Below are 26,425 nucleotides of genomic sequence, written 5' to 3'. Positions count from 1 at the left end.
CGCTTTTTGTGTAAAGTCTAAGAATTCATTGCCTAGTGCAAGGTCCTGAGGATATTTCCCTACATTGTCTTCCAAGAGTTTTATGATTTTAGCTCTTATGTGTAGACTGTTGGTCCATTTTGAGTTACTTTTGAATATAATGTGAGTTAGTTGTCTGCTTTCATTCTCTTGCATATGGATAGCCAGTTTTCCCAGCACCGTTTGTTGAAGAGACTATTTTTTTCTCCATAATATATACATATCAACTTTATCAAAAATCAAATCATGGTTTATATCTGAACTCTAAATTCTATTCCTTTGGCAAGATGTCTGCCTTGTGCCAAAACTGTTTTAATTACTGTAGCTTTGTAATAAGTTTGAAACTGGGAAGTGTGAGCCTTCTAACTTTTTTCTTCCTTTCCAAGATGGATTTGCTAATCGGGGTCCCTTGCGCTTCTGTATGAATTTGATGATTGCTTTTCCATTTCTGTGAAGAAGGCTGTTGGAATATTGATTGGGATTGTGTTGAATTGTAAATCATTTTGTGTAGTATTGACAGCTTCATGATATTTAGTCTTCCAATGCATGAACACAGAATGTCTTTCCATTTACTTAGGTCTTCTTTAATTTCTTTCAATAATATTTTGGTAATTTTCTATGTATAAGTCTTTTACATCCTCGGTTAAATATATCCCTAGATATTTTATTCCTTTAGCTGCTATTGTAAACAGAGTTGTTTTCTTGATTTACTTTTCAGATTGCTCACTGCTGCTGTTTAGAAACAAAACCAATTTTTATGTGTTGATCTTGTACCCTGCCACTTTGCTGAATTCGTTTATTAGCTCTAATAGCTTTTTCATAATTTCTTTGGGATTTTCTATATACAGTATCATGTCATCTATGATTAGGGAAATTTTGACTTCTTAAGCCAATGTTAACAGCATCTGAGTTGGTCATATTATATTTATCTTAAGAACACACGAGAGTTTTCTGTGTAATTTCCCCTTCCTTTTTTTCCCGACCCAGACAGGATCCATATGAGCAGAGGGCTTGAGCTGTGTATACCAAATATGGCTGTCAGTTGCTTAGCCACAATTCCTGAGGACTCATGCTGTCCCTCAAATGTCATTCACTATCTGCAAAGCCTTGCATCTGATCCTTTTCCCCTGGAGAGGGAGCCTAGTATTTAGATGCACCCAGGATGGGGACAGCAGTCTGATCAAATCCTTCATGAAGAAGTGAGTGTTTATAACTAGAGATGAAGTGGAGACTCATCCCTAAGAGAATCTGCATGTCTGAGGACCAGGACCTGCCATCCACATCAGGAGGGTGTGAAGTGGACATTGGGTCCTGAAATGTAGCCCCCATGGCTCAGAGAACCAGGAAAAAGGGATCTGGTAATAGCAGACAGGAAAGGGTAGAGACTAGCTATTTATACATTCTTGGCAGCAGATTTCAGAGGCAGTCTGGTTCATTTAACCAGCCAGGGTTTAAATGGACAGCTAGAAACCAGCTTGCTAAAGACGAGCCCTGCACTTCTTTGGAACTCTCTGTGCAACCAGACACCTGGTCTTCTGGTGTTGGACAAATTCGTAACTCCAGGATCCTTCCCTGACTGCTCTTTGGCACCTGCTTTGTTTCCCTACCACCATGGAGTCTTCTAAAGTCCTCAGGCCATGTCTTTGGCTAGGAGCTTGCCACACTTTAGTGTGGACCGTTCACCTACACAGATAGATACGTACTTGGGGTTAGCCCGACTGGCTTCTGGGTTGGTATGTGAACCTCTTGGTGCCCTGCCCCTCTATTGCCAAAGGTAGTTCTTGTGACTACTGTTGGGACAGCCCCAGAATCCGGATACTGCAGCTTCCCGGGAATGGTGCCTGAAACAGCTGGTGTCCTTTACCCTAACCCTCTTCTTGTCACGGTTTGGACTGTTGACCACGTCAGACTCGGCCTGGCGGCATCTTAGTGACACCAAAAGTCCTGCCATTATGGCCCATCTGCCTCTGGGAGCCAGTAATTAACTTCTGAGATGATCAGGTTTTGGATGTTCGGACTCCAAGACATCAGTTTTCATTTTAAATTATAAAGAGTATTTTCCCCAATGGCTCATTCTCTCACATGCCTGTTGCCAAGTGGATTGTCTGAAGTGCACTTATTAATTATTGATACATTGCTGATTTCAAAGTGTACTTGCCTTTAGCGATGGCATTTTGCAAAAGGACACAATTACTTTAAACACACACCAAGGAAAGACTTCATTACATTATGCCACTTAGAGACAAGGCAGTGTTCAAAACATATTTTAATATATCACAATATGTACAAAATATAGGACCAATACCCAAGAGTATCACACATGGAAAAAAATATGTATATATATTTCTCTAAAAATCAAGAACTCTTTACACTTAAGACACAGCTTTAAAATCTTACAGCGTAATTAGTCTGTCAGTCACAGGTGATTTAAAAGTAGCCTTTCAAGAAGACGGTAGCATACTCAGTGCTTCTTTGCCTAATAGGGCCTTATTGCTATTTTTTTCTATTGTTTTAGCATCTTGATTCTCTATTTACCCAACAATTACGCTGAACTCCAGATAGAGATCAAACATGAGCCCACATTTCAGATGATTTAGCCAAAGTGGCCTCACTCATCTTTGAACTTGTGAGTAAAGAAGCAATTGTCATATCATTTTTATCTAAGAATACAGAAGATTAGTACTTTTTAAATCAATATGTTGTCACTAACATCTTATTTTTTAGGCTTCTTGAGATAAAATGTCTTAAGACAAAATGTTATAATGTATACTGAATAAATAATTATAAACACCACAAAACACTGACTTGGAGTTACGTACCCCAAAAGCCATGTTCTTAATCTCAGTCCATTTCTGTGGGTATGAACCCATTGTAACTAGGACATTTTGATGAGGTTATTTTGGTCAAGGTGTGGCCCAATTAAATTGGAATGGGTCTTAATCAACTATTACTGGAGGCTTTACAGAGAAGTCCATAGAGAAAGAAATGACAGGGAGCAGTCAGAAATCAGAAGTGGGAAAAACCTGGAGGAGAAAGAAGAAGATACCACCATGTGCATTGCCATGTGATGGAAAAGCCCAGAAACCCAAAGATAGCTGGCCCGCTAGAAGATACAAAACCAGGGAAGAAGCAAGCCTTCTAGCCTCTGAAACTCTGAACCAATAAATTACTGTTGTTAAACCAACCGATCATGTGATATTTGTTCTAGCTTCTAGGAAACGAATACATTTACACTTAACACATAAATTGAAATATCTCAGCTAAGATTATTGTTTTCCCAATACAAAGAACATTTCACAGACTTAACACTCATTTTTAAAACTGAAATCATAAAGCAAAATGCTATATAAGCCAAATTTGTATAGTACTCTTTTGTTAAAAGTCCCTATTCCCCACCCCCTTAAGTTAAAAATTGAATATCTTCAACATTAAAGCCAAATCTTGATAGTGCATAAGGAAGAGGATGGTAGCAGTTCAAACAGCTGGAAAGTATATTATTTCTTAAGTACATTTGCGTTTTGTTTTATATTATATTATATTTCTCTTGGGGGAAAGTAAATACAGTTTTCCTTAGCTAGAGAAAAATTCATTCCAACTCAGAGGATTTGGGTTTCAGATCCAGATTTGGTATTCAGTGCTTTCATATACATGACCTTTCTTTGTTGAGTTTGATTTCTTGTTGAACAAATAATAGGGAAATCAGCAAAGAGCACTTGTGTAAAGAAGACACTAATTAAAATTTTTGTTTTGTGTATATGTTGATTATATGAAGGTTATCATGGTTTAACAATATCAAAATCCACTGGAGAAAATTCTTCTAATGCATTTTTCTCTTTTCTTAAAAAACAAACAAACAAAAAACACAAAAAGGAAAATCCCTGACAGCATATGGTAACAACATATCCTATTTTAGATGAGACACAAACTCATATCAGTTGAATTATAATGACTTAAAAATTAAAGTAGGCATATATACTATATGAGAAAAAAATCATAAAAAATAATCCTTTCAAAACCATGAAGTCTTGAAAATATTACTTGTGGTAGAGGATTATGAAGCAAAATTTTCTGCTTGACTGCTTAATGAAACAGGTAACATTCAAATGCCACCTAGTAACTGATGATGGAATTGCAAGTGAATTAAAATTGCTTGCTCTTTGCTTGGCAAAAAAAGAAAAAAAGGAAAAAAAACAAAAAGAAAAAAAATTAATTCCATGATTTTGCTCTTTAAAAACAATAACAGGAAATAATTATTTTCAAGGCAATGAGATACTATCTAAGTTACATAAACAAACTTCATGGGATCTTTCCACAAGAATAGGATATTTTTTCCCTAACCCAGTTTAAGTGACATTCTCCCCTGAGCTCTTTTTCTTAGTGCAAGAAAAGGAAAGCACTGATTCTTGTTACACTGGCCTAGAATATATCTATTTCAATTCATTCGGAGTTAATTGAGAAACATGATAATGTGCCACGGCTTCATTTACATAAAGCCAGGTACTTTCCAGACACTTCACTACATTTTTTCCTATGTATTTCTTCCAGTGCTTTTTTAGAACAGCACATGCCAATCCAGCAGGCTCCACTTGTCAAAATTACTGTGATGAGCATCTATTCAAATAAACTCATATGTTTGGCGATCTGAGGACTGAACTCATGTCAACTTCATCATGAAATTTGTTTCTTGGTTTTACTACACATCTTTGAAGAGAGAGGGAAAAAGCAAGAATAACAAACATTCAAGCAGCTATGGGCCAAGGAGTATGCCAGTGCATCTTTGCTTGCATTACCTCCTTCTATGTGTCTCATTAAAAATTGATATGATTATCTTCTATTGTTCTTACAAACATCTGTTGATTATTCCTAAATGTGTGGGTAAAAAGCCAATACTGCAATGGTATAAAGGCAAAAAAAGAAAGAGCATTACAACAAGGAGATATTTGGGGGAGATATTTTATAATCTTTCCAGATGTGAAAACTGGCATCTCAATACACCAGAAAATACCTGACTCTGTCAACTGAATAAACTGGGAAAAAGAGCTTCAAAACTGAACTGTGAGAGTCACAATGAACATTGCTGAAAAAATCAAATCCAAATGAAATATTGGCCTCACGATATTATTGAAGCTTATTTCTTACAAACTCCCTGTTGAACTGGATTATAAATCCTGCATACAGGTGGTTTATCTAGGATTTTATTTGTCCTTTTTTTTTTTTTTTAGCTAAATCAAGACTCAGAAATGGGGTACATTTTCAATAGCAATAAGATAATAAACTAATTAACTAAAGTTATGTTTTTGAATTATCCAGGGATTTCAATTATCTAAGTTATTTATGTGTTCAGTTGCCACAGATAATCAGATACCAGGTGAAACAAAAAATCAGATTTTCAGTCATTGAGTAATGCCAACACAATAGCCTTGCTGATGATGACAGCAACGCTTTGAGTGCAGGTAACACTTCCCGTAGGTAGTCAGAGATGTTTTCCCCTTCCAGCTTTACCAGTCCAGCTTCAGATCCCCCTTGCTCCAAACATACTTCCCTCCACGCTTTAGAAACATCTTCTCATCAAATCCACTGAATTTTATAGCTTCTTCTATTCCAACATCCAGGATGGACTTAGAAGGGTCTTTTCGTCCATTTCTACAGTTCAGAAAGCGCATCTAGGAAAATTCATGACAGAAATTAGGGTATTTCCATATAACTGGTCCTGTAAAAGTCAATTTATAGGCTTATTTCAAAATATTTTTGACATGGAGAACTGTGGTCCAGATACTATACAACTGAAATTCTGGTACACCATGTCTCTACTCACCAACTCACATGCTAATGCAAAGGGAAGACATAGACACACTACATCAAATAAGGGTGTGATAAACAGAATTATATACATGCCACACGAGATACATGCCTCTCCATGGGAGGGGAGTCGTGATCAGGGAAGACTTCCCCCAAAAGTTGTCATCTGAATTATGCTTTGAATTTTTACATTGGGGGGAAGTTCGTTTTAAAAGTGCGGAAGCATGAAACAGTGTGGTGTGTTTGGGAAATTGTAGGTAGATGTTATGGCTGGAATGAAAATTGCATGTGCAAGAATTTGTGTAAATATTAATAAATGAGAAAGGGAGAGTGATAATTGAGGAGCCTCAGAGGCAAGCAGGTGGCAGATAATAAAGAGTCTTACATGCCTTGCTAAGGCTCTTGGCTTTTACCCTGAAAATAATCACTTTATAGCCAGGAGTGAGGTCTTTATACTTCTTATGACCTCCCATGATACTAAGCACTTTGTGGAACCTCAAGCAATATTCATAGAACCAAGATGTTATTAAATTGGCAAAAGCAAATTTTTGCTCATCTATGTTTGTTTCAGTTTTGTGGAGACTAAAGAGTTTCTTGGGGGAACATTGGTTAGGATAATAAAAGCCAATCATGTTAACATGGACTCCAAAAATAAATTCTGTGAATTTTCTCATCTAGCTTGAACTCCTAAACTGAACATTTGTATCGTCTTTTATGCTCCATAAGAAAGCTCATATTGACAAGCAATCAGATGGCTGTAATGCATTACTGATAACTTGAAAATAAAGAGATACCAAAAGTCACAATAAAAAATTCTTGAAAATTCAAATCCAGTTCAAATATTTAAGTCATGGTTATTTTGGAGCATATTTCTTAACAGGTCTTCGAATGAAATTATTTTTTCTCTGCTGAATATGCTGGCAAATATTTATGCATCTAGATCAAAAAAAAAGTCCAGGAGAAAATGGAGAGCGATTTGTTTTTTCAATTTTGAGATTTTCTTTTCTCTTTCCTTTGGAAGGCAGCAGATGTAGGGATAATATCATTGGTATTTGGAAAGGAACCAAGGTTTATCAGCCAGAGAATGAGCTGGCAGTGCCTGGATTATTAAAAATAGTTAGCTGGCTGGGGGGAAGACACCCAAGCTTCTCACCAGCAAAAAGCTAATAGAGTGCTAAGCTTTAATCAAGCTGGAAAAGAGAAGTTAGAGGCCTCTCTGCTCCACCTCAGTAGCTCGCAATGACCTGGAATGCTATTTCCAATTTTGGGATTTTGCAGAACTCCAGGTTTTCATCTGTAATTGGGAGCATGGCAATGCAGAGCTTCAGCTGAGTCCCGTAAAAGAAAGGAACTTAAATTTTCCAGGCTCTTCTAAGAGCCTAGAATGCATATCACCTAGAGTAGGCTAGAAAGAAGAGTCTCTAACAGTTCCTCTTAGTTCTGTCAAGAAAGGCTCATGGGAGAAGATGCACAGTTTATTTAAGGTGCTCAGGGCCTTCTGGGACCCCAACCATTTGTCTCCGAGATGTGGAATTCTGGAAATGCACTAATGTGTAACAGTAACTCCAGCCAAGGTCCAGGAACCACCAAGACTGAGGACAACCAAGTCCTGGGGGAGTCAGGGCTGAGAACCAGAGCACAATATAAGGAGCCCACGTTTTGTGAAGAAGCACTGTGTGAAGGGGCCCAGAGCTTGTGGGGGAGTCTGGAAATCTCGCTGGCAAGAATGGCTGGGGATAAGAGCTTGAATCAAGAGCTGTAACTACAGAGCTCATGGCTGAACCCCACAGAGGCTCTGCATCTGCCAGGACCCACCATCATCCAGAGTGGACAGTAAACTCTGGGATATTTTAATATCCATACCTCTACAGATGTCACAATGAGAAGAAATAGCCACAGTGGACTAAACAATTCTATTTCCATCTAAAATGTACAATGTTATTTCCTGAAAAGTAAATGTCATTGTATGAGCTTGCAAGTGGAAACCCAGAGCTGTCTAGTAGCAGCTGAATGGAAATGTCAAATTAATGTGACATATGATATGCCCTCCCTCCAAAAGTAAGCCTGGCACACTGCAGCAGAACCTCCAGCCCAGAATTACATAACAGAGGACTCCTCTATTTGTAATATTTGGTTCCACGTGCCTAGCTCACATGGGGGTTAGTGCACAGCATCTGCAAGGGACTCAGGTGCAAGATAGTGGCTGTTGAAGTGCTTAGCTCAGAATGTGACACACTGAAGTAAGGGCTCTATAATGTTAGTAATAATCACTGACAATAAAAACATGAGAAGCTAGTTAAGAAGGACAAATACAATCTAAATGGTTATGCTCATGATAATTCAGCTTTGACATTGCTGCTTAATTAAATTGTAAGTGATCATTTTATAACTCATTAGATCTACTCACATATTCATCCAGAATAAGGTAGGAATCTTTCATCTGTAAAGGAGAAATTACATGCAAGTTTAGTTTCAAGTGTATTTTTCAGTATGTATGCTCGACTATATTACGATGTTCATGTGTTTGCATTCATTACTTCCAGATTCAACATGTATCATCGGAAGTCTTCTAGTATATCCTTTACAAGGTGAGCCATCTGCCCATGTCCCCAACCCTACCTAACACAGGTATCCAGGGATTTCTGTTTGTGTTAGTCAGATTCCAAAAGATGAGAACAGCCCTGGATTTCTCTCCTTCATGCCGACAGGGTCAGATAAAAGAAGCTTCATTTGACGTCTCTGACTATGAAATTCCCAGCTCAATTTCTTCATTCTGCTAAGTTATGAGAAAGCTCTTTTCTTTTTCACTTAATATTTCCAGTCACTATGCCTACCATACATATAACGTACCCTCTTTTTGGATTAATAAAGTAGAACTCCTTTAACGCTCTCACCTGGAAGCTACAGGGGGGCTTTATCTGAGGATGTTGGTGTTACTCTAGCATTGCCAAGTAGTTTGCCTTCTCTAGGTACGTAGCAGCTATCAGCAAACTTTTTCTGTAAAGGATCAGATAGTAAATCTCTCCGGCTTCACAGGCCATTTGGTCTCTGCCACAACTACGCACTTCTGCAGGTTTAGTCTGACAGCTGCCATAGATAACACTTAAAAGAATGGCCATGGCTGTGTTCCAATGAAACTTTACTTATGGACCCCGAGAATTGAATTGCATATAGTTTTCACTGGGCATGAAACATTATTCTTCCTTTGATTTTTCTCCCCCCAGTCCTTTGCAGGCAGGCTATACAAATCCAGGCAGTAGGCTGGGTTTGTCTTTTGGGCCATAGTTTGCTGACCCCTGCACAAAGCTCATTTAAAAGTGTGGTGGGTGGTCCCACGGTATCAGCATCACCTGTGGGAGGAGGTGGAAAAGGCAGAGTCTTGGTTCTCACCCCAGATGTGCTGAATCAGAACCTGCATTTCAAAAAGAGGCCCCTGCCCTACCCCACCCATGGTTTCTATGCACATCAAAATTTGAAATGTATACTGGCTAGTAGGAAGAAGGGCTGTGGGGTCAGCAAAATCCTGGTTCTGCCTCTTAATATTTTCTGCCTCTGATACAAGCCAAGTCAATTAACTCCTAAGACTCAGCATTGTTATTTGTTTAAGAGGATAATACAACTCGTAAAGCACTTGTGCAAATTATTTGAGACACGTAAAATGCTTAACAATGCTTAGTACAAAGGAGGTACTCAACAAATACTATGAATTAGTAGAACATATTTTCTTTGATCTCACATTAACAACATAATTAAGACAAGGTTAAAAGAAATCAAAACAAATGGTGCATATGATTTTTTAGTTAGGTCTGAGAGTTTTCTTCTCTACTCCCTTTCTCTTCTTTTTGAAGGCCGTCTGTTCCTTCATTCTGGAATTCTCATATTCATGCACTGGTAAACATTAATTTATAAATTCTAACCATTTATCAAGACACTTAGAAGGTTAAAGCATTAGGAATGAATTTTTGAATTCCTGACATTATGTAAGTTTATGGGGGGGATTTTTTATTGTGGCTGTATTTTTTTGGTGGCAGATGAAAAGAGCTTTTTTAAAATATATATTTTTTCAAATAATAAAGCTAATGCTTATTTTAGAAAAATAGAAAAGTTCAAAATGTTGTGATGGTAAATAAAAATTAGTAATCATTTTAATAACTCAGAGATGACCATGTAGATACTTACATATATGCTTTTTACATATTAGGATTTAACTTTAAATTAATTTTGCATACTGCTCCTTAATTTGTGCCTAGTTTTATAGTGTAAGAATTTACCCTTGTTACTTAACATTCTTTAAAATATAGCTTTTAGTTGGTATAGTCCATTTTGTGAACATACCGTAATTTACCTGTTCCCCCAAATGCTGAATATTAAGCTACATTTGATTTTTTTTATTATTATCTGCAACACAGTAGTAATAAACCTTTGCAAAAATATTTCTCTGCATCTCTGAATACTTCCTATGTTTTAAGGTAGAATTTCTGATTCAAAATACATAAACGTTTTTAAGGCTATTATATGTTACAAATTTGTTTTGCAGGAAGTTTGCAGTGATTTATCTGCTCACTAACAATATAGACTCTTACTGCATCTTCATGCTTTCTGTTTTGATTTCTATTTATTAGAATACTGATAATATAGAACACATTAAAAATGTTTTTTGACTCTAGGTTCTTCTGTAAATTGTCTAGTTATGCCCATTTCCTATTTTTCTTTTTTGGGTGATACTAATTTGTATTGCTATTTTAGGAGCCTTTAATATATAATCTTTTATTTTATATAATTAAATGTGGTATGTCTTATTAGCATATTCCTCATTAATTTTTTATGATGCATTGTGACATACGTTTTAAATAGCTATGTATTCAAATATGCCACTGATACATTTTTTTAAATTTCTTTATTAATTTAACTTATAAAGAGGTTTCTCCAGTATGGCAGGGAGAACAAGGGATTTTTTTCTTTACCGCCTGTTGATGCACTAATTAGCTCCTCAAATCTACCTGTATAAACATATTTAAACTCCATAGAGCAGTCATACTTTGGCCAACATTGTTTAATCTATGTAATGTGTGAAGCTTGTATTAATAGGGTGTACCCAACGATAATCATGTTAGATAACCAAGGAACTGCTGAAACATTTCTTCTACATTTTATCCAACTTTAATGATTATCCAGAGATAATTTCAGTAAAAAAGCATGATGATGTTGACATCAACATAATACCATTAGCTCGCACATGTTCCGGACACCATGCTCTTCTAGGCATTATTTTACCTATTTTGCAGATAGGCAAACTGAAGCTCATTAAACAACCAGACAACCAGAAGGTGGCAGAGCTGACGGTGGACCCGAACTCTGGCTCCAGGACTGCTCTCCTTCCGTTTCCCCATGCTATACTCTCTAAAATAAAAATGTGGGGACCATCTCAGGCAAGATAAAATCTTTTCTCTCTTTGGGAACAATCTAAATTTTTGATGATTAAAAAGCAATAATAAAACAAAACAGAAAAACTTTGGCTTTATACAACCTTTTGATTAGATTCAGGAACCAAACAGGAAATCTCTTTGTGGCGGTCCAAGAATCCTTCAAATTCTTCATCACTAATAAGAAATTTTTCTGCTTCTCTCAGCGCATCTTCACCAGAATTCTCACCCTCAATTATTAGGCATTGGAAGACCTGAAATACAAGTGTAGTGTTTGTTTTTTAAAGATATTTTCATCATTCCTTTCCCCCAGCCAAATTCCTTCTGATCCAAGCTTTATCTTTCTTCTAAGTCAAGGAGACTCTTAGAATTAAGGAATACTCTATAAAGGCATTACTTTGGGGAAAATGAAAACTAACCCAGAAATTTATTTATATGGTGCTAAAAGCAAAAGCATAAAAAAAACAATAATAACTTTTAAAAACTGATTTAGATTGGGCTTGATCTAGCCTTGTCATCCAATTTGCTTCATACTACTAAATAACAGTTGTTCATTGAATGAAATTTGAACTATTAAAAAAATCATCAAGAAACAAACAAATCACTTTTAACTCCCAATTCTGAGTGATAAGTATTTTCAAAATGTTGCTGCTGCTTCTGAATTTTAATATATCCTTACTGAGGCCTCTAGAATCTGTTGTTCACTTAATACATAAGGACAGTTTTCCAAGACCATTAAATATTCCTTTCCAGTGTCATTTTAAGTAATTATGCATATATTTATATTTTTATTATATTATTCCATTAGACATAATGCCATCATTTCTAAAGGGAAAACTCAATTCTAGATCCCAGAGAAATCAAGTGTCTCGTCCAGGGTGACCAAACCAGACAGCTAATCGGAAACAGAGCCAGAACAGAGCCCAAGCCTCCAGGGCTTTTATAGAAGGGGGTATCATACAGAACATTAAATTAATGGAGTCTTTAGAACTACTTGAAAAATATTTTAGTCAGCCAAGAATTAATTTTTAAAATGTCCTAAAAACCGCCTTCTTTGCTAACTCTCTTCGTTTCTCTCCTTTGCCGCTCCTGTGCTCCCACAGTTCTTCGACGTAAGCCTCTTCTGACCCTTGGTTTGCACAGCATTTCTGTTATTGCTTTTATGGCTGTCGTCTTCATCTTGAGATGCTTACACCTCATTCATCTTTGCATCCACAGCACCCTTCTCCATTCCAGGCACGGAGGGAAGGAGGAAGCACGGCAGACGGGAGAGGTTCAAACACAGGTTTGAATCCTAAGCTGACTTGAGTTTCGGAGGGGTAAAGACACACGTTATGGGCACTTTTCCTGAGTAGAATAGAAGGGGTTCAATGGGGAAAAAAAAAAAATCACAGGATGTTGGGAGACAGAAATGGTGATGGATGGTGGAACTGCGTGGACAGAGTTAGGGGGTTCCTCAGTGTGTTGCCTGAAGGGGCTGCTGGAGAAGGCCTACAGGTGACAGTAAACCCTCCTGTTGAAGTATCCCGCATGATGAGTCAACTGCCAAATACATTCGGTCCCATTGGACCGGACGTGTGATTTTGGATGCCTGGCTGCCCACAGCCCTGTGGAGGAGGTTCTGAGCCACATGTTTCCACCAGCACAAGAAGCACTGGACTGAGTTTGGATACCTGATTGACATCCAAGAAGCTGTTTTTTTAAAGAAAGTCCTCTGATTGATTATGAAGAACAGCCAAGAGTATAAAACTTTAATTTACAGTGTCTGCACCCTGTAGGACTATGAATATACGTTACTTTGATTTGCATGTCTTTGAACTTTAGAGTTTTTAATAGCTGGTGGCAGGGTCAGCCCTAAAGCATGAATCTTGGAGTAAATAATGCATTTTGCCACAACTTGGGGGTGGCTTTGGCCCCAATATCTTCTAATAATTCAACCACTCGGTAGCATCTGAATTTGTGAAGAATAGATATCCATTTATAAATACGCCAAGAGTTTGAAGAAGAAATCTGGTCACAGTAAATTATAAAATAGAGACAACTGAGACTTCATATGGAAACATCTCCAAGCACTGAGCTTGTCTTTTGACCATTATCTTCACAATGTTCCAGAAGGGGATCAGTTCTAGTTTTCAGAAGGGAAAACTGAAAAAGAGAGTGTAAGTCATTGAAAGTTGAACAGAGCTGAAAGACGGACAAACAATCCTGTTCCTGCATGGCCCAGAGTTCCCTGTATCAGTGTTGCTTTCCATTTCATGAAAGTCTCTTTTAAATGTTCTCTTAATTAAAATCAGCAAAGGTAACTTTGTGTACTTACTTTCCAGCGAACAGGATTTAGTGCTTTAATCTGTTCGTTCATATCCTCTTGCACGTTGAAACGATTAATGACAGAATTTATCTTGAAAGCCACTCTGTAGTCTCTGCACCATGTCCTCAGTTTTTGAAGATTTTCCACGTGGTTCTTCTTTCCTTGACCACGACCAATAAGGACATTAACTTGCTCATCAAAGCTATCACAGGAGATAGCGAGAATGTCTAAATATTCACCTGCGGGAAATAAAAAGATCCATAAACTTTTCTATGCAAGAACCAAGCCTTTTAGGTAGTATGCTTCACTTTATGATAAAACATATCTTGCTTGCACCCAGATTTTCAGAGCTAAAAAGACACTTTTTCTTCATAGCCACAAAAATCACTGAGTTGTGTATTATACCAGGGGCTTGTGTAAAAAAATTTTTAAAAAAAAAAAAAAAAAATATATATATATATATATATATATACATATATATATACATGCAATATAATGATGGAGATAATTACATTGGACCACTCGAAACCTTTGGCATGCATGTGTGTATGTATATGTGTATGTGCATGTGTAACCGAGAAATTAAGATTTAACAGATGATTCTGATTACTGAATCATTCTATAGATATTTTCTTTTTAAATTTTAGTATAAAAGAATAGCCAGGGGGAAATACCTGAAATTTCTGAACTGTAGTCCAGCTGCCTTGATCTCTAATAATGATTGTAGATAGTATTTACATTGTGACTGTAAAAAAACCTTGTGACTGACTCTCACTTGTACCCCCCTTATCCTGTTTTTCAACTTTGGAGTCTTATGATCACTAAAGACAGACCCTAATGTTTATTAATGAAGGGCCCTGAGTAAGCCCAGAGCTAGCGCACCCCAATTCCAAAACTATTTTGCTAGATGGAGCTGGATCTAACCAAAATTGGCCCACCTGACGTGTAGTACCTTAAACTTTAACCTATAAGTTATCTGTATCTCATTATAATACTAAAAATCACATCCATCATCATAGTAATGCCACCATTTTCTCACATACATTCTGTGACTAAGCATGTAATTAATAATTCGATCATCTGTAATCCCATCATCCTGAGCCATTGTGTGTATTATCCTAACACCTGTCCATCTTTTAGTATTATAAAACTATCAGAGTTACAACAGTTTGGAGAAATAGATTTTTAGGCCAATATGCCATCTGATCTCCTGCTTTGTGCTTAGCAATAAACTCTTCCTTTCTTCGAAACCCCAGTGTCTCAGGAATTGGTCATTTGAGCTCATCCGGCAGAGAACTCACCACTTTTGATTGGTATCATGTGAGCATTTATCAAAATATTTAAATGAGATTTTTCATGTATTCATGCATTGACTTCATATAACTTCTAAAGCAGGTGGATAGTTTGAAGTTGTCTGGATGGATATGGGCAATTATAGATTTACTTCTCTTTTTCCCACCACACAAATAAAATTGCTCTGTAGAAGATCCCTAATATCTTTGCCAAGTCCATTGGCCTCTCCTTCACATATCTTGTATATTTGATTCATCATCCAGCTATTCATAGAAACCCTGTTATATGTCAGGTACTACTGTATTAGATGCAGAGAAGACCAAGTTAAGGGAAGTCTTGTGGAGGAGCCAGAGTATACAGTCCCCTCCTTGCACTGCACCATATTAAGAGTTGTGATAGTGGGTTGTTAATGGAGGGCAATTATCCTTGTTTTAGTCCCTCTGCTAAAGAGACTTCTTTAGCATTAGCTTCTCCTCTACCTTTCTTGTTAATGCTTTAATCTTCTTTGCCGGGGCATCCTATCTACCTATCCTGTAAGCATAGGTACTCTCTACACCCAGTCATTTGTTGGCCACCTCTTTGCCATTGATTAAATTTGATCTTTCCTACTTAATGTGGCATTCCAGAATTGACTCCTTTTTTTCTCAAAACTACTCTCAACTTACAGAATCTTGGAGATTCCCAAAACTCTTTATGTCATTATTCCCAAATTTTATAATCAGATCATTTTAATTTCAGTTTGGGAGCTAATTTTATGCTACCCACTTGTACAGCTTCCAATTCTCAATAAAATTGGAGAAAGACGGAGGTGACATTCCTGACCTCTGAGCTGTTGTGCTCACAGTATGGCTTGTTGTCTATCACCTAATCACACATCCTTAGTGGTCTTATCTTCCTAAGTAGACTCTAATCTCTCCAAAGGGGCAAGCACGTGTCTTTTACTTCTTCTATAGCCCCCAAAAGCACCTAACGCAACCTGGTGATGTTATAAGACAATCGATCATTATTGAAAACAACTCAAAATGTTCTCAATGTTGATTGCAAATTCCTCATGGCATACTGGGAACAGGCAACTAACTGAGCAAGTGGTCTCCAATTCTTGAAGTCCCCAAAACGTAAAACAGAGATCTTCTAGTCAATAATAAAGACCTTCCTAGTTGACTTACAAGTAAACTGGGCATCTCAGAGTTGAGTGTTTTATTCAGCCACCTCTCCAACTTTTGCCATATGACTATAGTGTCCCTTCCCCCTGTGTTTGGATTTTCTTATCAAAGTCCTTGTAAGTAAAGAGCTAACAAAGCAGATCTGTTTGTTCAGTTCTAGGATGCCTCAAAGGGAGCTTGGAATATCACTGAATCTTGGCCGACCCCTAGTATGTGGACCTGAGAATGTTCTTTATGTCACTAATTGATAATGCTGTATATACCTGGGAGAGATGGGGCATATTGAACTAAATGCCAAGACTTGTCAGGATAGTTTATGGAGATTCATGAAGCACCTGGCTTCAATGTTGGGTGTCCTGAGTTTTAGGACCTCTGTCTGGACATGTAGGAGAATGTGCCTACGTGACCGGTCCTGCATAAAGCCTCAGATCCTAAGACTCAAATGAGCATCTTTGGACAGAGATATTCCAGACATGCTAGAGAGAAGGCTCATTGAGTGTAGCCTAGAACAGGATAGGACTCCAAAGTCTACCCTGGATTCTGGATTCCAGGGTTGAAAATCTTTTCCCTGCTCTTTTTGCTTTGCATCTTGTCCTCTAATAAATCTTAGCCATGCTTATAACTGGTGATTGAGTCTTGGGACCTGCAAAAAACTCTCTTCATCCACTTAGATACACAAGACCATTCCTGGCCATTTAAACTAGAGATGGAAAATTGGGGACTGATGAACCAGATATTCACACATACACATTTTGCTTATTCTTCAGTATTTTAAAACATTTCATGTCACTTGCAAACATTTTTACTGAGAGATTAAACTATTTCTGATGTATCTTTAAAAATTAGAAGAACTGGCAGCATTAACTCTCAATACCCATGTAGTTCAAAAATCAATTAAAGTTCATAATTAGCTGTTCACTGTGAATAGGGCAGCCTTCCCAATTTTGTATTGTCTACTTTCCATTGAAATTGGTCTTCCTTGCACACTTACAAATTTACAAATTCATACTACCTCTCCCAAAAGCATCTGAGCTTTTGACCCTGAAGTACAGCCACACCCCTGGCTCCCACCCTTTGCCCCACACTAACAAGCAGGGAGAGCCAATTTTGCAGAGCATTGCCTGTCCCAGGTACACATGCAGAAAACCATGTCAATTATTCAAGACCCTTTTCTTGTCTCGGGTTTTGGTTCCAAAAGCCTACTTTTGAAATCTGCTTTAGACCCTCTGGTTTGATAAGTGACTCTTCGTTGCCTTTCTGGTTTTAACAAACTGCCTTAGGGTCTTCCCTGATGCACTTTCACCTGAAACTTTTGGTTGGATTCTTCCTTTCTTGATTAACCTTTATCAGATTAGCTATACTACCCACATGAACAATCAAGTCACCAAGCCCCACCCCCAAATCCATTTCCTCATCACCTTGGAAGGGTATTTTCTGTCAACAAACTCAATAGATCATAAACACAATTCCCCTTTGAATGACTTCAAAGCTCAGACAGATAGCTCATGCAAAGCAAACTCAGAGAATTGTACTGCAAGTATTAGGTTGTAAGTCCATGGTTTACGTTAGGGTTCACTGTTTGTGTTGTACAGTCCTATTTTTTATTTTATTCTAATAACACACATATATTTATATATATATGTGGTGTGGTTCTTAATACTAGCCAAACATTGTAATCACTTGGAGCCCCCCAAATTGGCCAGTCCACATATTGTGACATTCCGAATTTCAGTTCCAAAAGATGGTTTTTAAAGCAACTCAGCAGTCAAACGTGCAGCAAAGCTAAGAATTACTTTGTCAGTCCAATCCCTTAACATTTAGATGAAACCATTAAAGGAAATTTCTTTGTGTAAATATTTTAAAAATTAAACATCTATAGCCAACAGAAAGGCCAGGGCTTGAAAAACTGTAAATCGTTTTAATTTTCCCCACTAGTGGCTACATTTAGACTTAGGCCGTAACACTTGTTAAATTGAAACGTTACAGATTAGTTATCTTACTAATATTTTCTTTTATCTCTCTTTCCACACTTGTTTACCTAGAGCCCTTCCAAACTGAAACTGCCACAGCTCCCAGCTTGGAAAGAAATAGGAGTTTATTTATCTTCCCATCCAGTCCTCAGCAGGTCTGGCCCAAGGCCCAGAATGGGAGACTACACAGAAACCAACAAAATAGTAGCAATAACTACGGGGTCATCCAATGGCACTTACCATAATTCTTAAACCATCTCTCTCTGATCAGGCTTCCATTACTCACAATGCTGACGCTTGGGAGACCTAGTTCCTTTTTGCAGAATTTCACCAGCTTGCCTAGATATTCTCCTCGCTCATGAAGAAATGGCTCTCCTCCTGAAAAGTTTATCTTCTCCATACCTGTAAGAAGTGAAATAGGACATTTTCCTTCTGATTATTTTTCCACTTTACAAATATCAATTAATATTTTTAGCAGCCAAGGTAATTTTTTCTCAATGTAAAAAAAAAAAAGAAATAAAATTTTCCCATTGTGCTACATGCCCCACCCCCATTCCAACTCCAGTGCCACAGCATCAACCCCACTCTATGGGCATAACTAGCCATATGATTTAGGGACTGGCTAGGAATAAAAATCACTTGAAATGCTTTCTCCCTATTTGCAATAGACGTACTTTAATGTAGGGACTTAGTTACACAGGTGATGGAAGATCCAAGAAGCCAAGGAGTACAATGAGGCAACTCCAAGACTAGTAATTAAGCAGGAAGCCACTTCCATCCCAATCTGGAATGGCTGTTTTTGGGACAGCTCCCACCCTGGGAATATCATTTAACATCATTTTGGGATTTCCCTTCACCTCTCACTTGTACCCAGTGCTTATCGTGCTGGTTTCCTTGTCTTCCTCTCTCTTGGTTTACTCCTTGTTCTAGCAAACAATTTTAAGAGCTTCCTGAAAAATGTAAAATACAAATTAAAGTGGGTGGCCTGGTAGAATATTCTGGGAGAAATCATGTTTCACTCATAATTTTAAGAGTCCTGCTTATTGCCTCCTGTCTTTAAATACTATTATTCAGAAGTCTGATGCACTCTGACTTACAATCCTTTGGAAGTATATAGTATTTCCCTTCCCCCTCTGCAGAAGCTTTCTCTCTAATGTCCTAAAATTTCAAGATGATATGTCTTAGTGAACTCATCTTTATTCATTGTTCTAGCCACTTGTAAGGCCCTTAACCTAAAAACTTAGCTCTTTCTGTTCTGGTTACTTTTCTTATATTATTTGTTTGATAATTCCCACCTCTTGTCAATCTTTTACTTTTCTCTCTTTCTGGAAATTGTATTACTGGTATGTTGAAATTTCTGGATTTTTTCTATTTTCTCATTATTTTCCTTCCTATTGCCCAACTCTTCATCATTAGTCCAATTTTCTTAAGACTTGAACTTTTAATTTTCTCATAAAATTTTAATTTAAAAAAAAATCCCATTTTAGGGATGGAATTTAGTAAAGGATTTTAAAAATTAAAAACTTAAAAAAATCCCATTTTAATTCCCCAAACTCTCCTATAGTCTCTATTTCTTTTTTGGCATTTTATTTTGATTTCATAAAATCATAATTCTTTACCTCTGTGCAATTGTTCATTACAGATGTTTTGAAGTTTCCTACTTCCTGAGTTTCTCCTTTTATATGTTTTGGTGGCTGACTTTTATTTTGGTGTCTTTATTTGTTTATTCATATTTGAATGAGACACAACATAGCTGATTGGAATTTCATTGGTTAAAGGAGGGGATGGTCAAGCAGAGACTTTACCACAAAGCTGTAGGGAGGTCATCTGGATTGCCCATTGGGTAATCCCCACGTATCAGTCTCAGTGATATATTCTCTCATTGTGTTTCCCTAGAGAAGAATCTTCAATTCCCTGCCTATGCCTTTTGCCTGGCTGCCTCCTGGGAGCAGGGGTTCCCACCGTTCACTAGGAAGATTTTCACTTCACCCCCTTCTTTTCTTTTTATTCTTTTTATTGTAATAATTTTTCTTTATTAGAGAAGTTGTGGATTTACAGAACAATCATGCATAAAATAAAGAATTCTCATATACCACCATATCATTAATACCTTGCATTGGTGAAGAACATTTATTACAGTTGATGATTATAATTGTACTATTTTCATAACTGTACATTTTTATAATTGTACTGTTAACTATAGAGCATGGTTTAACTTAGGGTTCACTTAATGGATGGTGGTGATGGTAGCACAACATTGTGTATGTAATTAATAGCATTGAAATATATGTGTGTGTGTGTATGTGCATGTGTGTGCGTGATTAAAAGGGGAAATGTTAGATTGTATATATGGTAACAGAACAAATTTTTAAAAAAAAATCTATGGAATCTCCTTATTTCCTGGTGGTGCTTTTCTCTTCCTCCCCACTGTATCTGGTGTCCCTGACTGCACAGTCCTCGTGGTGTGGATCCTACAGAAGACAGACCTGCTGTCACCTGCAGGAATTGAGGAGGGGCACTCACTGGAGGGGAAAGCAGTAGATGTGTCTTAGCCTCATCTCTGCCTTCTCCATGATGTGATGGTTCTGACTTCTAAAACTTCTGTGTCCTATGGGGTAAATTGGCAAGTTTCTCCTAGTCATTCTCCTCTGCAGAGCTTCCTAACAGTGAAGCTTCCCATGCCTCATAAATCCATTGTAAATCCATATGTGTTGATTTCTTTGTGGGTTTATTCCTATTATTTCTGTTATGTTACTGTAATTTCAGTAGAGGAGAGATGAGAGAGAAAGGAAATGGATATGTCATGATTAACTAGAAGCCCCAGAATGTCTTGAAGACCAGACTTTTATACAGTTGCATTATAATGGTGGAATTCATTTCCAATTCATAGGCTTACTTCCAATTCTATTCAATTCAACTCAGTCCCCTGAATCTTTATAAGATGCTCTGTGCTGGAACCCACATCTTAAGGACCCATTCCCAGTATGAACCCTTAACTAGTAAGCAACTTGATCCACCAAATGAGGTTTTAAATGCTGACTTCATAGATTCTGACGGTGCTGAAAGCACAGGCAAAAGAGAGCATGCTCCAACTAGAGACAAAAGAGGCTGCTGGTTTACAACCTGGAGAGAAGAGGGAAGAGGGCAACAAACCACAGAAATGGAAGGAGACATTAGAATCAGAAATCAAAGAGAAGGACATGATACCTGGTGAGAATGGTAAACAGATTTGTTCAGAAACAAAACGCTAAGAAACAGCAATTAGAATAACAGGGAGGTCCTGGGAACTTATTATGTGGAAAGACAGCACTATATACCAAAAATCTCCCTGGAAATATTCAGGAATCTGGTCATTCAATGAACTTTGTACCTACTATGTACCAAATGTTATGCTTCACAAGTTCATTCATGCAATCTCACTTATTCCTTAAAATAATCCAGCAAGGAAGGAATTGTTTTCCTGATTTCCAGATGCAGGGACTGAGGCCCAGTAAGACTGAGTAACTTAATTAAGATCATAAAGCTGGAGAATAATGGAGCTGGGATTCACGCCCAGGTCTGTCTGGCTCCAAAGCCTTTGATCTTTATAATTAGGGTCACCATCCATCCTGTTTTGCCCAGAAGTCCCGGTTTATGGTGGACCAAGCAATATCTCTTAGTTATTTTTAGCCCTCTCTTTCACTCTCAGATATATCAATGGTTGGACAATGATAAATTACATCATTCCACTATTTATTAGCTACCATGCTAGGAGATTTTTGCTGGAATGGTCATTATAATCCAATGAAAAGTTATTACCTAAGAAGTATAGTCAAAGAAGGGTAGATAAACTGGAGGTAGTGAGATGTATTGACTAGCAAGATAGCATTCCTGATGGGCTTGAAAAGCATGTGTGAGGGAATGAAAGAAGGAGAAAATTGAAAGAATAGAATTTAGAGGTATTGTTACAAGTTAAGACAAAGAGCAATTAATTCACAAGGGAGTTAACATGTAAAGAGTGATCACATTGCTGCACGGATCAATAAGTGATGCTCACAATGTTTACATCCTGTTCAATCGTTCCTGTTTAAAAGTCGAGGAAGTAAACAACATATTTTAGAAGCAGCTTCAACCAGTAAATTTTAAGTTTAAATATAATGTAAACTTTAATTTTAATTTTAAATCATCAAAATGGATTTTCCTCTATTAGCCATAAATCTATATCTTAAATATATTAATTAACTTTGGTTATATTCATTGACTTACAATTGAGAGGTCAATGTATAAAATATTAATTATAACTATTTAAAAATAGATTATCATTTATAACAAATATTCAGGAACATTCACTTATTTGTACCTTATAAAACATTTTGAGGTAGGTATATTCATTACTATTATTATCTACATTTTAAAGATTATGAAATGGATATTCAGAAGAGTTCAGTGTTTTGACAAATTGACAAATCTAGCAAATGCTATAATAGAAACTCAAATCCTGGTCTTCTGAATCAAGAGTTTAAGTTCTTTCCACTTCTCTAGATCTCTTCCTCATTTATCCAAGCATTCATTCCTTCATTCATTTATCCAACTCTTACTTTAAGTCTGTATTATATTCCAGATATTTTGCTAAGTCCCAGAGATACAAAGATGGTTAAGAACCATCCTTGGCACTCAAATCCTTTGCCAACCCAGATATTAAAAGCAAAATGAAACAAAACACAAAGTGCAATTTTTAAAATGCTATAATATATATTTGTAAAAAGTGCCATGGGACCACAAATGAAGGGGGTAGGGTATCAATTCCACCTGAAGCAGATTAAGCATAATTCTAAGGATTTTAGAAGTTCACCAACAGAGATTTCAGTGACAGGCATTCCAGGAAGAAAAAAATAGCATGATTCCAATTTTGATGGTAGAAGTGTTTTGGGAGAATGAGTGCAACATGATGTACACAGAGCACAAAGGGTGAAAGGTCACTGGGGAAGAGACAGCCTGTAAAGGTTCTTGAAGACTATGCCCAACAAGTCTGGTCTTGTAAGTTATGTGAGAGAGTTAGGTGGGGAATTTAATCACCAAAAATATATTTTTAAAACAAATAATGTACAGAGAGCAGAAACCATGAGAAGATTTGCAGTAGAGCTGGTGAGAAACAACTAGAGCCTGAACTACAGAAGATAAGGAATGGAGAGGCAGGTCTTACTTGAAAGATCAAATGTGGATGATGAAGTAAACATCATGTTGAGCAAAATAAGTCAGTTCCAATAAAGGCCAGACTGTAGGATTTCATTTACATAAAGTTGAATAAAATAAAATAAAATAAAACAAGGCAAAATTAATCAGTGTGTTTGAAGACAAGCTAGTGATTGCCCTGGGGCATTGGTGAGGTTTTATTCCTTGATCTGAGTGCAGGCTCTTTGGGTATGCTCATGTTGGGAAAATTCTTTGAGTTGTACCATGAAAGTATACATAGTTTTGTGTCTGTAAGTTATACTTCAATAATGCTAAACCAGAAGGGAGAGAAGTTGATGATACTACTGATGTTGCTGACTTAGGTGGTGCTAAGTCAGGGAAGCACAGAATGAAGGAAGGGCGGATTTGGACTGGAAGATGTTGTATTCAGATTGGACATGCTATCTGCTGTCTGCTATCTCTGAGATGACTTCAAGATGTTAATGTGGTGATGTTTAGTAAGCAAGTTTTAAGAGCAAAGTGATTGCCAAACTTGAATTACAGTTTTTATAAATTTCCTACTTAAGAGCACATAAATGATCCAAAAATTAAAAGAGTCACGCATTGCTGTTCCCAAGTCGAAGTTTGTTTTTGTTTTCAACTTCCCTCATCATTTATTTCATTAATTAGATCCTAAGAATAGGCACTGACTCATGTCCAGAATTTGAACAAACTTCTAAAGTTACACATCTTTTCCTAACCTGCGCTTTTTCAAATACTGAACTGAACAAGGACCAATTTTCCACATAGACTTCTGCTCACTGAAAAGCACAAAAGGGAAGAATTTGCTCTCCTTATCTAACCACATCGGGTTAATGGTGAGATTTAGGAACACGTAGGTACCCGCTGCAAAACTCACCTCAACATTTTCTCACAGGAAGACAGCCTCACTGTGTGATGGGACACAAGTTCTCTAGCTGTGCCGACCCCAAGTCTCTTATTTCCCCACCACCCCGTGGTTCCACCTTGTGACTTATGTCTGAGATGACGAACTTACCTGCCTCTTTAAGCAAAGCCAGTCCTCTCATAGCCTCCTCGAGGGGCAACACAAAGGATGTTTTGGCAGTGTGGAAGCAGAAACCACATTTGTAGTTGCACTGACGGGTGAAATGATAGTTGACGCTGGTGGGGGTAGTGGGGACATCATCCTCTTCCTCTCCCTCTTTGTTCTTGTCTTTCTCTTCCCTCTGCTGCGGCTGCCGTCTCCTCTCAGTACCCGCCAACCAAAATATTACCCCGAGCCAGAAGAACCAGGGGGCCAGGATTCTCCATAAAGAGCTCAGCGGCTGCCTGAGAACACTCAGCAGCTTTCCAGCAAAGGCGCTGGGCATGAGCAGCCACATCTTGGTCATTCACCCTAAAGCTGCCCCTGCCTGCTGGAGAGACTCATTTTAAACCTGTGTGGAAATCAGCAGCATCTCTGAGGAACCTGTCAGAGAGGAGAGGGACCCTCCTCCTGACTGTCAGCTGAGTTTTAAGTTTCAATTTTTCTGTTCATGAAAACGAAACTTGGAACTGGGCCAGGACTGGAGGTTTTGGGACTAGGTACACTTTTTGCATCTCTCTGCTTCACTGCTTGTTTAGATCTGCTTGTGTAAATGACAGCCCTTTCTAACTTGATATCACACGCACACAAACATGCACACACACATATTTGTAGATATACCTCCCTTGTTAGTTGCTGTATACTCACTCATGGCATAACCACATAAAATCTTCTGCCCTATCATTTTTTTGCCTAGTGGCTTAACTCAGTGAAAGTTTATTTGTATAAAGCCAAGTAATAAAAAGAGTGATTGAGCCTTAGAGGATAATTGCAGAATCCATTAGCCTCCAGGTGCCTTTCAGACCATAGTAAAATGCATAGGCACCTAATGAAATTTCTATGTTAATCTTTCTTCAGTTATTCAATAGAACATATGTGTTTTCATCACTTTAAAAATTATTTGTATTTTTCCTCATTTCTTAGCCATTTAAATAGACATTTCACCTAGGAACATCTGATGCTTTTCTAAAATACCGTTTAACTGGCAGGGATTACTATGGGTTATTATTTGCTTATTTTTATAGTTTTCTTAGAAAGCATTTTTGAATTTTGTACTGAAATATTCTTTCTTTAGGGGCTCTTTAACCAGAATTGAGTTTGACTGTGTGGTCTGATGATTGAATGATACTAATAGGAAGATGGACTCGCCCTACTGGTTAAGAACACAGCTGCTGTAACCACAGACCTAGTGACACACTTACTAGCTGTGTGACTTTGGGAAAGTCACTTATTTTTCTGGACCTCTATTTCCTCATTGCAAAATAGGATTTCCCAAAGGATGTTTCTGAAGCCTGAAAATCTTTAATATATGTGAATCTTTTAGAACAGTGCCTGGCACATTTTAAGTGCTCGGTTTGATTTAGTCATTGTTACTCTAGTAGTACCAGAATCCAAATGGAAATGAAACAAAGATGACTTTCATTTTCCATGCAATGGAAACTGAATTTGAAAAAGTAGCAAATGTGCATTTAATGAATACCAATAAGTAATGTTGGATACGACCCAAGTCCTTGAAATCTTTTCAGACAAAAGTGTATTTAATTTTCACCATGATCTGGCTCACTTAGGACTACCTCTTGCTGGGTCACATGTGTATGAAGAAACGGAAACCAAATCAGTTCACATTTGAAATCAAAAGTTAGGTCTTGCACAGAGGATAAGGTAACAACACAGGTTTTTTGAAGCCCAACTTTTTAAGGTTTGAGTCCTAGTTCAGCCCATATTGTATAATTTTGGATGAATTTCTTTACCTGCTTGACCTTGTTAACACATCTGGGAAATATGGATTCTAATGTCTAACTCACAGGACATCTTAAGGATTAAATGACAGGGTCTATCAAGCACTGAATGTAATGCTTGATATAATACAGTCAATTCTTGTTATTCTCAATAATTATGTTCTGCAAAGTTGCTGCAAACACTGAATTAGTGAAGACCGAACGACTGATCCTAAGAGAAATACGAGTCTCTGCTCACATTTTCATCACCCGAGCAATACATAGCCTTGTTTTACATGTGTTTCTGTTTAAAAGCACCTGATTTAATATATATTGTTTGTTTATTAACATTGAACTCACAGTCAGCAGCCCCGTAACTCATGTCTGAACAAAGCTTATCTATCGCACATGTTTTTTCCTTTAAGGCACGTCACAGGCCTTTTTTGCACTTGGGAATACCAGACAGCACTTCAGCAC

The 26,425-nt window shown here is 37.5% G+C and overlaps 1 protein-coding gene across 1 annotated transcript; it reads right to left on the bottom strand.

Moving 5' to 3' along the window:
* Positions 1–2,266: 2,266 nt before the first annotated feature.
* RSAD2 (radical S-adenosyl methionine domain containing 2) lies at positions 2,267–24,676 on the bottom strand. The gene is made up of 6 exons (XM_037813172.1): positions 24,183–24,676; positions 18,215–18,376; positions 13,558–13,787; positions 11,345–11,494; positions 8,225–8,257; positions 2,267–5,681 (listed from the first exon to the last, which is right to left on the bottom strand). Exons 1-6 carry the CDS (start codon positions 24,535–24,537, stop codon positions 5,517–5,519), a joined length of 1,095 nt encoding a protein of 364 aa, XP_037669100.1. The 5' UTR covers positions 24,538–24,676; the 3' UTR covers positions 2,267–5,516.
* Positions 24,677–26,425: the final 1,749 nt, after the last annotated feature.

Source organism: Choloepus didactylus, chromosome 20 (assembly GCF_015220235.1).
Source record: "Choloepus didactylus isolate mChoDid1 chromosome 20, mChoDid1.pri, whole genome shotgun sequence".
NCBI classification, from domain to species: domain Eukaryota; kingdom Metazoa; phylum Chordata; class Mammalia; order Pilosa; family Megalonychidae; genus Choloepus; species Choloepus didactylus.
The sequence above is the reverse complement of the archived record's forward strand: the minus strand, read 5'-3'. Positions and strand labels throughout refer to the sequence as shown.

Bases quoted from the DNA above. Each gene is read 5' to 3' on its own strand.
- RSAD2 (XM_037813172.1), bottom strand. From the start codon at position 24,537: ATGACCAAGATGTGGCTGCTCATGCCCAGCGCCTTTGCTGGAAAGCTG. The intron at 11,495-13,557 runs GTAAGTACACAA...CTTGTATTTCAG, and splicing joins TAAATCCTGTTCGCTGGAAA to GTCTTCCAATGCCTAATAAT. The intron at 8,258-11,344 runs GTTGTATAAAGC...TCTCCTTTACAG, and splicing joins TTCCTGAATCTAATCAAAAG to ATGAAAGATTCCTACCTTAT.